The sequence below is a fragment of the Crocuta crocuta genome, unplaced genomic scaffold (assembly GCF_008692635.1).
Source record: "Crocuta crocuta isolate KB4526 unplaced genomic scaffold, BGI_CrCroc_1.0 scaffold246, whole genome shotgun sequence".
Taxonomy (NCBI): domain Eukaryota; kingdom Metazoa; phylum Chordata; class Mammalia; order Carnivora; family Hyaenidae; genus Crocuta; species Crocuta crocuta.
The window spans coordinates 3,440,350-3,457,042 of record NW_027531902.1 but is presented as its reverse complement, the minus strand read 5'-3'; the positions used below and the strand labels follow the sequence as shown (position 1 = coordinate 3,457,042).

General features: G+C 46.2%; 1 protein-coding gene across 1 annotated transcript in view; it reads right to left on the bottom strand.

The window, feature by feature from the left end:
- IFT172 (intraflagellar transport 172) overlaps nucleotides 1-16,693 on the bottom strand; it is a 33,273-nt gene that overhangs the window by 8,379 nt on the left and 8,201 nt on the right. The window contains exons 12-30 of the mRNA XM_077774091.1: nucleotides 16,356-16,409; nucleotides 16,010-16,113; nucleotides 15,748-15,833; nucleotides 12,125-12,237; nucleotides 11,112-11,279; nucleotides 6,903-7,039; nucleotides 6,560-6,667; nucleotides 5,156-5,240; nucleotides 4,764-4,856; nucleotides 4,185-4,262; nucleotides 3,713-3,961; nucleotides 3,456-3,534; nucleotides 3,119-3,239; nucleotides 2,818-2,962; nucleotides 1,997-2,086; nucleotides 1,314-1,411; nucleotides 1,008-1,143; nucleotides 806-922; nucleotides 348-490 (exon numbers count right to left, since the gene is read on the bottom strand). Coding sequence (XP_077630217.1) covers nucleotides 348-490; nucleotides 806-922; nucleotides 1,008-1,143; nucleotides 1,314-1,411; nucleotides 1,997-2,086; nucleotides 2,818-2,962; nucleotides 3,119-3,239; nucleotides 3,456-3,534; nucleotides 3,713-3,961; nucleotides 4,185-4,262; nucleotides 4,764-4,856; nucleotides 5,156-5,240; nucleotides 6,560-6,667; nucleotides 6,903-7,039; nucleotides 11,112-11,279; nucleotides 12,125-12,237; nucleotides 15,748-15,833; nucleotides 16,010-16,113; nucleotides 16,356-16,409 — 2,204 coding nt within the window. The remainder of the gene's footprint in view (nucleotides 1-347; nucleotides 491-805; nucleotides 923-1,007; nucleotides 1,144-1,313; nucleotides 1,412-1,996; nucleotides 2,087-2,817; nucleotides 2,963-3,118; nucleotides 3,240-3,455; nucleotides 3,535-3,712; nucleotides 3,962-4,184; nucleotides 4,263-4,763; nucleotides 4,857-5,155; nucleotides 5,241-6,559; nucleotides 6,668-6,902; nucleotides 7,040-11,111; nucleotides 11,280-12,124; nucleotides 12,238-15,747; nucleotides 15,834-16,009; nucleotides 16,114-16,355; nucleotides 16,410-16,693) is intronic.

Genomic DNA, 16,693 nt, shown 5'->3' with positions numbered 1-16,693 from the left:
CACTTCCATGACTCAGAAGTAAGTTCCTGGCTTAGTGCACTTTAGCTTTAAAAGCTGTTCTCTCTGGGGCACCTGGCTGGCTCAGTCAGTAGAGTGAGAGACTCTGGATCTCCGGGTTGTGAGATTGAGCCCCACGTTTAGAACAGCTAAACAAACACTCGTCTGAGCTCCCAGGCAATAGGAGCAGAGCTACTAGTTCATTCTCGCCTCTCCATCAAGTTCTACCAAGGCTATCTTCGCTCTCGCCTCAGTTTTTAGAAATGCTTCTCAGTTATACAGCAATTTTTCTTGTCTATACGGAGGCTCTGACTGGAAGGGGTCAGCGGGGAGAAGACTCGGGGCCTCACCAGTTGTCAGCGGCGTGGTCAATGGCAGCTTCCAGGAGTCCCAGCTTATTAAGCAGTCTGACTGCAGACTCTCCTCCCAGGCTCTTTGCCCACAGATAGGCCACGTGTTTGTGCGCATTAGCGCTTCCGTGAGCCTTGGCCACCTGTGAAGCAAAGCCACTTGGCAACCCTCCCAGGCAAGAGACACACGGCTGCTCCCTTCTCACCTCTGCCCTGACTTCAGCTTTCACCAGGACCAGGTATTTCTACCAGAACAACGGGGAGAGGGCTACGTTTCAGGGTCTATTAACCTGCTTACGGTCCAAGGATGAATTTTAGGTAACCTACAAACCCTTCTCATATGTGAAATTTCGCCTACAGGTGTGGACATTTTTCAAAGATCCCCGTGACTAGTTCAGAACTAGTCACTTGAGTAGGAAAGAGGGGTGGACGTCCCCAGTGGGAACTGGCCTCCTTACCCGGTAGGCCTCCTCCCAAAGCCCGTTGGAGCGGTACATGTTCACTGTTGCCTTCCACTCCTGAGCCTCGAGGTAGTGATACTCAGCCTCCTGCAGTCGGCCTTCAGCCTCCAGCTCCTGCGGAAAGGTACGTCAGGACAGAGAGAGGGCGACATGGAGCCTGTGTGGGGGAGATAGGGGCAGAGACACGAGGAGGGCTCACCTTGCCCAGGTGGAGGTGTGTGTCACTGAGGAGATCTGGATGGTGCTTCCCTACCAGGCGGATCATATCATCATACAACTTGTGCTTTTTGAACATGGTAATGGCAAGATCAGGCTCTTCCACTGTCACGTAGAGCCTGGGGATGGGAGATACACCTGGGACCTCCTACACCCAGATTCCTGCAGCCACAGTCACTCCCGAGAGATCCTGTCACTGCCTTCTAGGCAGAGGGCATTCTTCCTCAGACTCCTTCCTCCCTGCAGCCCCGAAGCCTCCCTCCACATCCCCTCTGGGGCCGCAGCTCACCTTTCGGCCTCACGGTACTTGCCCTGCTTCTCCATCTCCTGAGCCTGGGTGATGTACAGCACGGACACGTCTTCTGGTCTCATGCACTTCATTGCCAGCTGTGCAGACACACAGAGCCAGAGTAGCCTCCGGGGCCGGTTTCCAAGGGAAGCACAGGGTATGTGGAGCAGCCCGGGAAGCCGGCCCCTGGGGCAACCAGTCTTCTCAGGAACTTGGAACTTTCCCAACAACCACAGGAGTTTGATTACTGTCGCTTTCCTACTAAGTCCAGGGAACTCCAAGTCCACAAGGCACAAAGAACTATATTCTGCTCAGGCAGAAGGGTCAGGAATGCCCTGTGCTGGGGGCATCCATCCCCATTCCCATATTCCCACTGTATCCACCGGGTTCAGGGAGCAGACGCAAAACCAAAGCCGCATCTGTCACTAGAGCTTGGGGAGTGGTGTTTCAGAGGCCCCAGCTCCCAAGCCCATCATGCCCATCACAATTACAGGCTTGGGAACCCAGGCCTCTTCATCCTTGCCTTTGCCTGTGGCTGGGGATCAAGGCTCCCCAGACTTTATTCTGGGACTCTTTCTCAGCTTTCAGGGAACCCAGTGAAGGCGGGGAGATCAGAGACCAAAGCAAGTGGCAACAGATGCCAAGAGGTGGGATTCTCTGATGACCTCTACCCCACCCTCTACCTTGTGGGCTTGCTCCCAGCGGCCAGCCTGAGTGTACATGTCGATTGCATCTTTTGTCCGGTCTCCTTTAATGTAGAGCTCCTCAGCAATCTGCGTTCGAGAGAGGTAGATACAAAAGGCAGAGAGCAACAGAGTTAAAGCAGCCTGCGAAGGAAGGAAAGAACAAACCTCGGCTGGGATGGAGGAGAGCTGGGGATACCGCTATTGTATAATAACAGAGAAGAAAAGATGACGATGGGGGTCCCACTCCTTCTATGGTTTTGGAAAAAAAAAAGACTAGCCCAAACCAGAATGGGGAAAATGGGAGCTTAAAAATGCTCAGTCCGTTAAGCATCTAACTCTTGATTTCAGCTGTGGTCATGATCTCATGGTTTGTGAGCTGAGCCCCGCATCGGGCTCTGTGCTCCCAGCGCGGAGCCTGCTTGGAATTCTCTCTCTCCTCTCTTTCTGCCCCTCCCCTGCTCTTTCTCTCTCATTTTTTAAATGAATAAACATTAAAAAAAATAAATAAGAGGGTCTCCCATTTCTGCAACGTAAGGCAACTCTACAACCTAACTGTGATGGAGTTGGCCATGAAGAATCATTCATGCTAGCGCAGGAAGAGAGCTGTACACAAGCTTTATGTATCTGGGGGAGGGGTCTGTGTCACAATGGAATGAAGGGACGGCAGTAAACCGCCTTCCTCCCACTCAGGGTGGCTGATGCTCCTGGGACCCAAAAAGAAGGATGTGGTGAGGTGGCCCCCACTTCCTGCTCTAGGTTTTCTCCTTGTTAATCCTGTGCTGCGTTGCCTCAGGCTGCAGAAAGGGCCTCCTCTTCACCTCATATTCCTGCAGAGATGCATAGTGCTGGGCCACGCGGGGATAGTATTTGGACGTAGTGTTCCGGTCCTGTAGGTCTAATATATAAATTGCCTTCTTCCACTGGCGGGCACCCAGGGCAGCCTCAATTGCCTTAATGGAGCACCTGGCATCGTTGGGAAAGGCATATGTATGTAAGAGAAAAGAGTAAGACAGATGGAGGCAGGGAGACACCTCAAGCATATTCCAACCTACACTTGGCGATCTCTCTTCTTCTAGGCCTGAGTGCCCTTACCTGCCCCATCACCTGGCACCCCCATACCTGGCTTCAATGTAGTGATTAATGGCTGCATCAAGCTGCTTCTGCTGCACCAAGTGATCCCCCCACGCCTCTTCCAGGCGCACCACTTCCGCTGGGAATGCCAATCGAGCCAGCTCCACCGCTGTCAGAAACAGAGAAGGTGCTCAGCTAAGACTTTCAGGGGTGGCACTCAGAAAAAGGCAGGGAAACGGAGTGTGGAATATAGGTGAAGTGGAGGAATGGAGAACTGAGCCGATCAACCTGAACAGATGCACAAAATAGGTGCCAGGGGACCGTTTGAGCAAGAGTCTGTAAGAGCTGTAAGAGCCAGTGAAGACTGGGATGTCGGTGGTAGTACCTTTCATGAACGCATTGCCTTTACAGTAGCACTCCAGGGCCCGCTGTGGATTTCGAATCTTCTCAAAGAGATCACCTGCCTAGTAACACACACCACATTACTACAACGATAGCCCTACCACCCAAAGAATCAAGTATCAGCCCCCAAAGGAGGAGAATCTGCAACCAGTCACAGAGGATGATGCACTCAGGACTCCTTGGGTAGGAGGGGGCACTGGGCCTCGGAGGCAAGAGACAGGAATGGGAAGCCAGCCATACCCTTTCATACAGTTCCCCTTTGATAAGGGCTGCAGAGATGTGTTCTACCAGCTCCGTGTTGGCTAACAGCTCCTCCCGGGTCAGCACCAGTCGAGCCGCTTTGGCAGGGAGCCCAGCTTTGAGGTAGAGGCTGATGGCTGCTAGGCCATCCCCTTGGCTCTCCTGTAGTTCACCTGCTCGCTCCTCCTGCTGAGTGTCCATCAGCCACTGGTAGTAACTCCGGCGCAGCTTCTCCAGGGCTGGGTGCCCCTGGACATGCAGCAGAGAGGCAAGGGGAGTCACAACCCTCCTTCCTGCCCTGCTGCTTCCCACGCTTCTCCAATCCCACTGTGACAACGGAAGTCCTCCCGGTCACCATGTCCTAACCGCCAGCCCCAAACTTGTTCCAGTTCCTATAGCCTCCTTGACAAGAGGTTTCTGATATTGGTGAACTGAGTTGTGAGCGCTGTGGAGAAGCCAGAGCTGGTAGTACCTTGGCCTGAGCCACTGCGATACACTCATCCCAACGGTGCAGCTCCTGGTACATGTCCATGGCCTCCTCAACAGCATTCTAGGGGGAGCGGGGCAGAGGAAAGAGGGACACCAGGAAGATATGAGGATCAGAAATCAGAAGGCTGTCCTCAGGCTGGCTAAGGTGCCAGGGAGCGTGGACTAAAAGCCTCATCCTTTACTTATGCACACGCAGAGGTGGATTTATTATGAAACAGAGAAGCTTGCGCCTCAGGGCACTGTATTTGCAGAGCCCCCATTCCAAGGCATCTTTTCTAAAGAGGGCTCCTCCAATTGTGTAAGCTTCAGGCCCCACAAATCTGGATCTACCTCTGTGTGCTAGAATTGCCAGGACAGGCTCTGGGGCAGAGGGGGAGATGGCAGACAGCTGAGGAAAGAAAGACATAACTGTAAGACTAATGCAGACGGATAAGTAAGCACCTAAGTGTATAAACCTTTCTAAGTGTTCTCCCCCAGTGCTCTTCCCTCAGTTTGCTTTGCTTCCCCTGTACCCTGGGGGGGGGGGTCCCCTTCTCAGTCTGGTCCCCCTTCTCCCCATCACCTGTTCCAAGAAGATCATTTCAGCCAGCTTGTAGTTCTTCTCCAGCATGGCTAGGCGTGCTCTGACCTGGTAAAAGTCTGTTCCTTCTCCACCCTGTGGGGAGGAAGAAGGTTCCGGTTTTTCTGCTGCTGCGGGAGCCATTCTGTCTGCGTGAGCCTAGACAGGAAGGCTAGAGAGATGAGGAAGCTAAAAGGTTTAGAAGCTGAAAAGCTTCACGGGGCTTGGTGGATGTGGTCTGGCAAGCAATTCCGGAGTGGTCCGACTTGAGGGTGGAGGCAGGATGGGCAGAACTGAGGAAAAGGGCCATGGCTAGAAGGCTAGGGATCAGGGTGCTGCGCATGAAGAGAAATCTCAGCTTGAGACACTGAATGATTCAGAAGGATGATACTTGCATATTCCTGAGACACTTGATCTGCAATCTCATTGGTCTCATGCAGGAATCGAGCTTTTGCTACATGGCCCAAGGCAGAAAAGCACCTGTAGTATGGAAGCAATAATGGTAATAAGCGGTATTAGTACAGGATCATCATGAATTCACTGGCTCAGAAGATATATACTGAGCATCGATTATGCGCCAGACAATGTTTTTGCCACTAGAGACATAAGGGGGTTAAGACAGATGAGGGCCTTACTCTCAGGGAATTTAGTTTCTAGTGGAAACAAATAATTAGCAAACAAAGATATTTCAGAGAATGAAAAAGAAAATAAAACAGTGTGACATTACATATAGACACTTAAGCTGATAGTCAGAGAAGGCCCGGGAAGCCAACATTTGAGCGGAGACCTACATATGAGGAAAAAGTCAGTCATGGTGAGATGGGGAAAAATTATTCCAGGCAGAGGGAACAGCGAGTGGAAAGGTGCTATGGCCGGAATGAGTTCAGTGTGCGAACAGCGCCCAAAGGATGCCAGTGTGGCTGGGGACTAATGAGCAAATAGGTACCTGGTATGAGAAGGAAGCAGAAGCCAAATACTGTGGGCCTTTAGGACATGGCAAGGAGTATGGGTCTTATACTAAGTACAACTGGAAGGTTCTGAGCAAAAAAAAAAAAAGACATAATCTAATTTATGGTTTAAAAAGTCAGCTCAGCTATCACAGGACGAATGGACAGTAGGTGTAGAAGAACAGTATTGGTGAGACTAGTTAAGAGGCGTCTGTGACAATGCAAGTAGGAGAGGTGTGATCTGTTTTAGGGTGGAGACAGTAGAGCTGGACAGTGAGAGATCCAGGATAGGTTCTGAAGATGCCGAGTCAGAGCCCCTGGGACTCGCTGGCAGTCTAGCTGTAGAGGTATGGGAAAGAAGGGACACAGGGCTCCCACACAAAATGGCAGCTACAGACGTTTAATGTGTACTCTGCACAGATTCTCTTACTTTCTTCACTGCCACCATGGTTCTTCTTTACTGCTCTATGAGGTAAACTATTATTACCCCCATTTTACATATAGGAAATTGAGAAACCAAGGCTTGGAAAGCTTAGCTGAACCGAAGGTTATATAGGCTGGGAAATGGAGCCAAGACAACTCAAAGTCTGGAGACCCAAGTCTGTCCTACTAACTACACTCCTAATCCACGTTTGGAAATACACAGTGAAGCATGGATCGGAGGATATGGATGTCAAAGCTCTGAAGGGGAAGCTAGTTATACAAAGGGGAAGCAAAACAGTAAAAGACATACTCTTAGAACCCAGGATGGAAGAATGTTTGGAATAACGACATGGAAGGGTTCTATGATGCTGGCACAACCCACTGTCATCCTTCCTGGCTGCCCAGCACCTCCGTTCTGGTCTACCTCACCTTTCGGCAATGTGGAGCTGCCTTGCCTCTAGTGCCAGTTTGCTCAGGGTTTTCCACATTGCCTCTGTTTCTGGGGTCATTTCCAGAGTCTCCAAGAAGGCTGTTGCCCTGAAGAGAGAAGGAAGCAAAGCAACAGTCCAGGGTCATCAGGACGCGGAGGAAGACTGGTGAGGGGGGCTGGGGGAAAGGGCAGGGAGAGTCAGGCAACTGTTTGGCCTTTTTGTCTAATCTCCTCCCACCAGGTTCTTTTTAGATGTGGCCAGTTTTACGGCCCATCCCAAATCCTCCGGCCTCGGAACTGGCTTCTCCCACCACCTCCTGGGTGATCAGCCCAGCCCCTCACCGGGTGTAGTTGCCGTCATCAATGGCTGTTCCAAACTCGATCAGGCCCTCATCCAGCGTGTAGGCGACTGTAGTCACACCTTCGGTCACCATCACCTCAGTCTTCCCCCCGCCCCGCTCCAGGCCTATGATGTCACCCTGTAAAATTTCAATGCCCCCACCCCCCCGGCGAATTCCAGGTTAGTGTTTCCACTGCCTCCACTGCATAACAGACCCACCCTTACCCAACCCCCTAGTGCTCACACGTTGAGGGAATTACAGTGGCCCTTGTTTGCCTAATATTTAGTTTCTTCCAAGCAGGTAAAAATTCCTTATCTATGGTAATATCCTTGGGTTAAAGTACACTCATAGCTGGGCCAGCCTGGAGGTAAACTGACAAAGTGTACATCCCCTTCTGCTTCTAGCTTAAGAGTCCTCCTGTTAAAATATAACTTCAACCTGGGACATACTTTATAATCCATTTGTTGCTGAGTTCACCTGAAGAAATCACTAGGCGTGCTTCCTACCCCATCTCAGGAAGGAAGGAAGGAAGGGAGGGAGGAAGGGAACAGAGGGGAGAGAACAGAGAGAAGGGAGGGAGCAAAGGGAAGAAAAGGAAGAACAGAAAGAAGAGGAAAGAAAAGAAAGAGATCAGTAAGCTAAAGCCTGAGCAGCACAAAACAGAAGTTGAGCAAGTGAAAGGGTATGGCTGCCCTGAAGGCACACACTTCTGGAGAGAATAAATCATGGGTCCTCCAGCAAGCCAGGGAGGCTGAATCTGAGAATCCCTCATGAAAACTGGGAGCCTCTCTTCAGTAAAGGGAACAAAAGTCATTAATATGCCTAATTCTTGTGGAAGCAAACAAATCATCTCTGCAGGAAAACAAATCCATTTTAGGCCCTTGAAATTCTAAAAGTTTATATTCAATATAACATGAGCTCACAAGAAAAAAAGTACCAAAATAGAAGTTAACCACTGTATAGGAGGAAACAGGAACTACACCAGTTTTGGACCTCCAAGCATTTCTGGTAATAAAAATAATAGTTATAACGGGGCGCCTGGGTGGTTCAGTTGGTTAAGCATCCAACTTTGGCTCAGGTCATGATCTTGTGGTTTGTGGGTTCAAGCCTTGAATCAGGTTTTGCGTTGACAGCATGGAGCCTGCTTGGGATTCTCTCTGCCCCTCCCCCACTCATGGGCATGCACACTCTCTCTCAAAATAAATAAAAATTTTAAAACCTTGAAACAATTTTTAAAAGTAACAGTTATGGGGGCGCCTGGGTGGCTTAGTCGGTTAAGCGTCCGACTTTCGCTTAGGTCATGATCTCGCGGTTCGTGGGTTCGAGCCCCGCGTCGGGGTCTGTGCTGACTGCCAGCTCAGAGCCTGGAGCCTGTTTCAGTCTGTGACTCCCTCTCTCTCTGACCCTCCCCTGCTCACGCTGTCTCTCTCTCTCTCTCTCCTAGAAATAAATAAAACATTAAAAAAAAAAAAATAAAGCATCTGTGCTTTATCTTAAAAGTAACAGTTATGAAGAAAAACAGTTATGGAATATAAAATAAGTGTAAAACGTTTAATGACCTAAGAGATGAAATTATAAATTAAGCAAGAAACAAGAGGCTATCAAAAATGGCCAGGTTGTGGGGCGCCTGGGTGGCTTAGTCGGTTAAGCGTCCGACTTTCACTTAGGTCATGATCTCGCGGTTCGTGGGTTCGAGCCCCGCGTCGGGCTCTGTGCTGACAGCCAGCTCAGAGCCTGGAGCCTGTTTCAGTCTGTGACTCCCTCTCTCTCTGACCCTCCCCTGCTCACGCTGTCTCTCTCTCTCTCTCTCCTAGAAATAAATAAAACATTTAAAAAAAAAATAAAAAAAAATGGCCAGGTTGTGCTAGCTCTGGTAGAGCATATACTAAAAAAAAAAATGGTCAGGCAGACTGGAGAAAGAACCAAATAAAACCTTATGAAAAACTTAATATTTGAAGTAAAGAAAAACCTCAATGGGTGGTTTAAATAGCAGACTAGACAATGATGAAAGTGAATTACTGAACTGAAAGATTAATTTTTTTTAAGTTTATTTATTTGGGGGAGAGAGAGAGAGTGTGAGCAGGATAGGGGCAAAGAGAGATCCCAAGCTGTCAGCACAGAACCCGACTGGGGCTCGAACCCACAAAACTGTGAGATCATGACCTTAGCTGAAATCAAGAGTAGGATGCTTAACTGACTGAGCCATTCAGGCACCCCTGAAAGATTTATCTTAAGAAATAATCAGGAACATAGCGTGGAGTGAGAAGGAGAAAGGAAAATAAAGGAGAGGTTACAGAGGCACAAAGACAGGAAAAGAAACTGAACGAGTCTGAGGGCAAGACTAGACGGCGCGAGAAAAAAAAGCAATGTTTGAAGAGATCATGGACGAGAAAATACCAAGCCTGATGAAAATATGCATACTCACAAATATACCACATACCGCACAAATACACAAAGCAGGGTAAGTAAAAGGAAATTTATATTGAGACACTGTAGTGAAACTTTAGAACACTGAAGAAAGGGGCGCCTGGGTGGCTTAGTCGGTTAAGCGTCTGACTTTCGCTTAGGTCATGATCTCGCGGTTCGTGGGTTTGAGCCCCGCGTCGGGCTCTGTGCTGACTGCCAGCTCAGAGCCTGGAGCCTGTTTCAGTCTGTGACTCCCTCTCTCTCTGACCCTCCCCTGCTCACGCTGTCTCTCTCTCTCTCCTAGAAATAAATAAAAACATTAAAAAAAAGAACACTGAAGAAAGAGAAGACTTGAAAAGCAACAAGAGAGAAAAGACAGAAAGGGTTGTTAATAAACTTGTCAGAAGAAAGGAAATTAGTCAATGGGATGGTATTTGCAACAGGCTAAGAAAAACCAACTATCAATCTAGAATCGGGTACTAAGTCCGAGTATTTTTCAAGAACAGGCCAAATAAAAACATTTTCAGATAGGGTTGCCTGGGTGGTTCAACGTGTCAAGCATCCAACTCTTGATCTCAGATCAGGTCTTGATGTCAGGGTCTGAGTTCAAGCCCTGTGTTGGACTCCATGCTGGGTGTGAAGCCTATTTAAAAAAAAAAAAAATTCAGGGGCCCCTGGGTGGCTCAGTCAGTTGACTTCAGCTCAGGTCATGATCTCATGGTTCAGGAGTTTGAGCCCTGCATCAGGCTTTGCGCTGACAGTGCAGAGCACTCTCTCTTGCTCTCTCTCAAAATAAATAAACTTAAAAAAATTTCAGATAATTACATTTCAGTAGATTCTAGAAACTGATCATTTTTCTTAAGAACACTTTCTTTCAAGAAGAAAAATAACTCCAGAGGGAAGATCAGCAATGCAATAGAAAAAGTAAACTGGAAAAAAAAAACAAAAAAGAAGAAAAAAGTAAACAGAGAAACTGGTGCCATGATGGTAAATCTAAACAAATTCTGGCTGTGTAAAAGAATAATGTCTAACTTTGCGGATGACAAAATACTGGATAACAATGGCAGAGGGGAGGTAATCAAAGTTCAGGTCACTGTATTATTTGCAGGGAGGTTTAGATGCTAGATAACTTTAGACTACTAGGTATTCGGTAAACTTTTAAGGGTAACCACCACAGGAATAAAATGTATTACCTCCAAAGCAAAAAAGTGAAAAACAAGTGTTTAAAAAAGGACAAAACAACCCCAAAAACCCACACTTAATTAGTGTAAAATGGCAAGAAAGGAGAAAAAAGAACAAAAGAGTGCTCTGTCCATACCCACACCGGTCACCCTATAGCCTCCTTGGTTTTCACAGGTTCCTCGCAGGCGCTGGGACACCACCAGCATGTGTGTGGTGCTGGTGGGGTAGGAGGGAGGGGCTGGTCTTCAGTCTGATAAGAAGGGAGCTCTGCTTGGCTTACAACAGAGAATCAGCACACAGGAACTGCCCCAGAACTGCCCCTCTATTGGGCAGGTATTATTTTCCAGCTTAAGAGAACTCCTCATTATGGCCTGGTGAATTCCCAGGGCCACTGTGATAGAGACCCATACTCCAAGGACTTAATATAATGTCAGGAATTTGAACTAGGATGGTTCTGGGGCCTGGCCCGCTGTGGGAAAATCTAAGCTTTACTTGCCAACTCTATCACAGTGATTATGGGGGGCGGGGTGGGCCAAAGAAAACCAAATAGCCTTTGGAGCTTCCTCAGGGCTCTAATCAGTCAGTGTGACACTATGCCTGAGGTGTCCTGGTGTCGACATACCCTAATAGAGGACATGGTGACCCTCTCAGGTGCCTCAATGTTGTACCACACACACAAGGTGTTTCGGTTCTGAGCTACCAGCACATCACTTCCTGGGACCCATTGCACGTAGGAGCAGAAGTTGAGGATCATTGTCTTAGAGCAGCCTTCAATATCATATAGATGTAACTGAGGGAGAAAGAGGTAGACAACACAATTAGAAGGGGAAGGGGATATGGGGTATCTTCTGACCTTGACCATTTCCCTAATGGTGAAACATGGTGAACTAACCCACCAATCAGGTACGTTCTGAATTTCAAAGCTTTCTAATCTGCTACCCTTGATGTTTATGTTGACTTGGTACATCATGACTCTGGCAAGTAAGAGATGACCAAACAAGTAACGATCTACACCCAGAAATTTAAGTTAGGCGAAGGTTAGACTTTCAGTCTTAAGAGTAGTTCTGGGTCACAGTTGCCAGACTGGGGCACAAAAGTGAGGCCACCAGGCAAATTGAATGGTCTGGATATTTGCAGCGTGGCTTTCACATCATAATGAAAATGAAATGAAAAATCACCAGATAGTCTCTTTGCCCTGGAGGTTGAACTCTTTGGTGGCACCATATTGAGGTTAGAGTCAATAAGGGGCTGAGGGGAAACTGTCCTTGAACCAGCTTCACTGCTGCCAGGTAAGAGTAGCTGAAAACCACTGCAGGAGACGTGGGTAAAGGTCAGCCAGCATTGCAGGGGTGAGGCAGTTTCATGAGGACATTATTAGACTTGTGTAAACAGTGAAGAGAGAAACCAGCTCCCAAATTCCCCTCTTGACTTTGGTGCCATCATGATACCATCTCAAGGGTAATACAGGATGGGCTATGATAGCAGACGTAATTTGATTCTTCTATGCTTTTTGCCATGTTAATGGCATAGCACCAAGAAATTATGTCCCAACCAGCCTCCCACAACTCCTGGTGGTAGGCGGTACTACATCTCTATGGATCACACAATGGTTAAGGCCTTAGTAAACCTCCTCACACGAAGTTTCCGGTCTCTGAAGAGAAGCTTGTGTCCAGTTTCATTAAGTTCTAGCCAATCCACACGGCTCTCATGGCTGATGGTGCCAATGTTGTAGCCACCAATCAGATCCACTATAAAGTAAAGGAGACAGCGGTTAAGAGAATAGAGTCCATATAATCCGATACAGGGCACGAGGCAGCCTGCAAAGGTCTTGCCTTCACTCGTCTGTTAGGTTTTATGAACGCTGCATCAGTCTAGAATATGAGGAATGTAAATGACCAATGCGACATAATTTTGCTAAGATGCTTAAGATACTAGATTTCTTCTAAAATTGAGGTTTTGTTTAACTCTGTGGTTGACTCAAACGGTCTAGATCCATCAAGAAATGGGATTCTCCTCTGGGATCCCGGGGTTGTCTCAGCAGATCAGGACAGATCAGAGCAACTGGCTTCCGTTACTCATGAAATCCTCTGGAAGGCAGCACTGAGCGCATTAAGGAAGAGCCTCAATTCCAGCACCCCAGTGAGGGAAAGCTGATGGATAAAATGACCTTGATGAATTTATTTGCTCCAAGGAGTTACCTGCACTTTGAGTGCCTATGATGTAAGAGCACCAAGGAGGCAAACAGCCCTGCAGGCACACATACAATCCAGGAGGCACCTCTGACTACAGTGAGGCTGACCATGCTGGGGACGGATGTTTATTTGGTGTGAAGTCAATAGACAATATAAGAAATGATCACATTCAGAACAGACCGCTGAGGACTGACTAGGATGCTTTCAGGGACTCTCCTGAACACAGCCCACTCACAACTCTTATTTATATACATTATCAATGAGCACATCCTTTAGCTGCTGAAGCTAAAGACAAATGCCACTAATGTCTGCAGCTGAGAAGACCCATCTGAAAATGACATTTGCAGGGGCACCTGGGTGCCTAGGGTCACTAGGTTTGATTTTTGGCTCAGGTCATGATCTCATGGTTTGTGCGGTTGAGCCCTGCATTGATTGGGCTCTGTGCGGATGGTACAGTCTCCTTAGGATTCTCTCTCTCTCTCTCTCTCTGTCCCTCCCACATGCGTGCTCTCTCTCAAAATAAATAAACAGAATAAAAAAGAAATTTCTTTTTGTTTAAAAGCAAAATGATAAAGCTATGTTTCAATGTTCCAATTTATGTGTAGAATCATAGACCACTAGAGCTGTGGGGGCCCTATTTCAGTGGAATTATACACAATTATACATACTGAAATGACACACAAAATTATGTGTTTAAAATTTTTTAATGTTCATTTACTTTTTGAGAGAAAGCGCGCGCGCGCGCAAGTGAGCAGGGGAAGGGGCATAGAGAGAGGGAGACACAGAATCTGAAGCAGGCTCCAGGGCTCTGAGCTGTCAGCACAAAGCCTGACGCGGGGCTCGAATCCAAGGACTGTGAGATTATGACCTGAGCTGACTGATGTTGAACGCTTAACTGACTGAGTCACCCAGGCACCCCCAAAATTATGTGTTTATATATATTCTTCTGGGAAAGGACCTGTGATTTTAATTAGATACTCAAAGGGGTCATGGACCAAAAAAGGTTAAGAGAAGAACTCTGTCATTTTACACGCATTGAAGATGAGCCCTACAGAGTGAGGTGACTTGTCCAAAGTCTCCTGGCTCGTAGGCCACTGGACTATATTATTATTTCCATTATAGACTTGTAAATAGAAAGAGAGAAACCAGTTTCCAAATTCCCCTCTTGACTTTGGTGCCATCATGATACAATCATTGATTACATCAATAATCTGATGTGAAATATAAAATTCATGAAATGTAAAAGTATCTTAAGAACAGACCCATACATATATGGAAACTCAATTTTTGAGAAGTGACATTGGTGAGTACAGAATGGACTTTCAATAAGTGGTTAAACATGGAAAAAAAAATACGATCCACACCCATATTATGCATAAAAATTAATTCTAGGTGAAAATCAAAATTTAAAATGATTAAAATACAGGAGGGAGTAAGAAACTTTTTAAGTAAGACCTCAAAAATCACAAACTATTTCTTAAAAAGTGATTACATGAACTACGTTAAAATTAAAAAGTCTGAACACTTAAAGACGCTGAGATAAAGTATCTGCAATACAGATGACGAGGCTGTCTACACACATACACAGGACTCCTTCAAGTCAATAAGGAAACGACAACCTGATTTTAAAAATAGGCAAGGGATACGAACTGACAATATGCAGAAGGAGAAATCCAAACAGCCAAAAAACAAATGAACAACCAAAAAAAAAGTTCATACAATGAGATATTATTTCACATAAACGATTGAGCCAAATTATGAAGTCAGGCAATTTCAAGTATTGGATGGGATGTAGAACACTGGGACCTCTAACTGCTGGTGGGAATGTAAATTGGTACAGTCTCTTTGCAGAGCAATTTGGAAATATTTGGTGAAACTGCAGATGTACCTCTTCTATGATTCAGCAATTCCACTCTAGGTATAAACCTCAGAGAATAGAAACACTGGGAACAATAAAAAACCAACAACTTAAATGCCCCTCAATAAGATAAGAGAGAAAAGATTCAAAGTAAATACAATGAGAGGGAAGTCAGGACATGACAGAACTGGGTGTGGGTACACAATAATATTAATAGCTAATATTTATTAAGTGCTTATTATGTGCCAGACACTAGTCTAAGTGCTTTTCGTACGAGGCAGGTACTANAAGCCACCCAGGCGCCCCTATTTTTAAAAAATTTTTAATGTTTATTTTCTTGTTTATATTTGAGAGATAGAGCAAGCGCAAACAGGGGAGGGGCAGAGAGATGGAGACAGATCCTGAAGCAGGCTCCAGGCTCACAGAGCCCTATGTGGGGCTCGAGCTCACGAGAGTGAGATCATGACCTGAGCCAAAGTCAGATGCTCAACTGACAAAGCCACCCAAGTGCCCCAGGTAGGTACTATTCTTATCCCCATTTTGTGGATGAGGACACTGAGATACAGAAAAGTTACAAAACTTACCTACACAGTACCTACACAGGTACTAGGTACAGAAGTGGGGAGGTTTGACTCCAGACCCTTGTTCTTAACAACTACTCTATACAGATATGCTATTTTCTCTACTTCTTAGGGAATTCTATTTTATTCTATACACATTTTCCTATGCTTGAAATATTACATAATGCAAAATTAGTTATTACTATATAGAATAAAATTTATTTACTTACATGAATGTTTGTGAAATACAAATAAAGTCTGTCATCACTAGTTTCTAATGACAAAGTATACAGAAAACAAGTCCCCTTCCGGTTCTAATAGTCTATTATCCTACGAAGTCTAAACAAGAAAATTCATAAATTTGCTAATGGTTCCTGTATACAATTCACAATTTCCAGCCCTAAGATACAAGCCTAGAGACCATGAATAATGATATGAGCAGGCCTATACATGTAGCTGTATATCTGTATGCACACATCTGCATACAGACACACTTGAACATTTCACATACCCTTTGTAAAGAGCGGGGTCACTCATTTACTTGGTGCCTCTCAGATTCCTATATTCTCCACTGTACACAATCCTGTGATATGGAAGTGTATATAAACATCTATTCTGTTATTAGAGTTATGAGAGAGTCTTACTCACCTATAGCAATGGTCTTAATATCAACCAGATAAGCCAATTTCTTATTTTCTTCCATTCCTCGCTGACGCCTCTCATTAATACGGACACTGAAACATGAAGGGTGAGGTAAGGCAACATGGGCTTAGGCCACTGAGATGTTTATCACGGGCCCTGAAGTACCATACAGGATGAAGTTTTTAGATTAACCTGAGGACATATGAATTAGACATTAAAAAGGAGTTCTTTGGGGTTTTGAATATTTAGAGAACCTTGTGGGGGTTACCTGATGAGGTGGGGGTTCATGAATTCAGTACGTACAGAACCCAGGGTATCATTACTCCCATATTCCACCAGGGTTAGCTCTCCAGCATTGAAGATCATGCACACCTGGGGAAGAATGGAATTGTTACACGGTGGAAAGTTTGCATGAAGAAAGGGACCAACAGTAGAGGGAGGTGTACTGTCAGTTCAGAGTGACTCCCACTTTTCTCTTTATTCCGTTCCTCTGCCTATTTCACCCTCCCCCTTGATCTGCTGTCTCCTCAACCCCCTGCCCCCTGGCATCCTTCTGAAATAGGAGCTAAAAGGAGGTTTATTGAGATGGTGACGGTTCATCAAATTCTACTCACATTTTCATTTTCAAAGAAGTATTTCTCATTGCCACCAGAACCCTGCCAAGCTACCTGTCAAGGAGGGAGAAGACATAAGGAACAATATAGGTAAGTATCCAAGACAACGCTGAGAGAAAGACAGGGTTAGGGTTAGAGAGATCGAGGTTAGGAAGGCTCTTATGTTGCACAAAAGAGGTGCTGTGTCAGATTTTGCCTCAGTCCCAAGTTTTGGGGAGAGAGCATACAAAGAGTCCAACAGTGAGGATTCATATTCCAGGATTCTAGACCTCCTGGATCTCAGTCCCAGATCACCAGTTCCCCCACACCAGAATGTTAGAGCTTTCCTCAGAGATCTT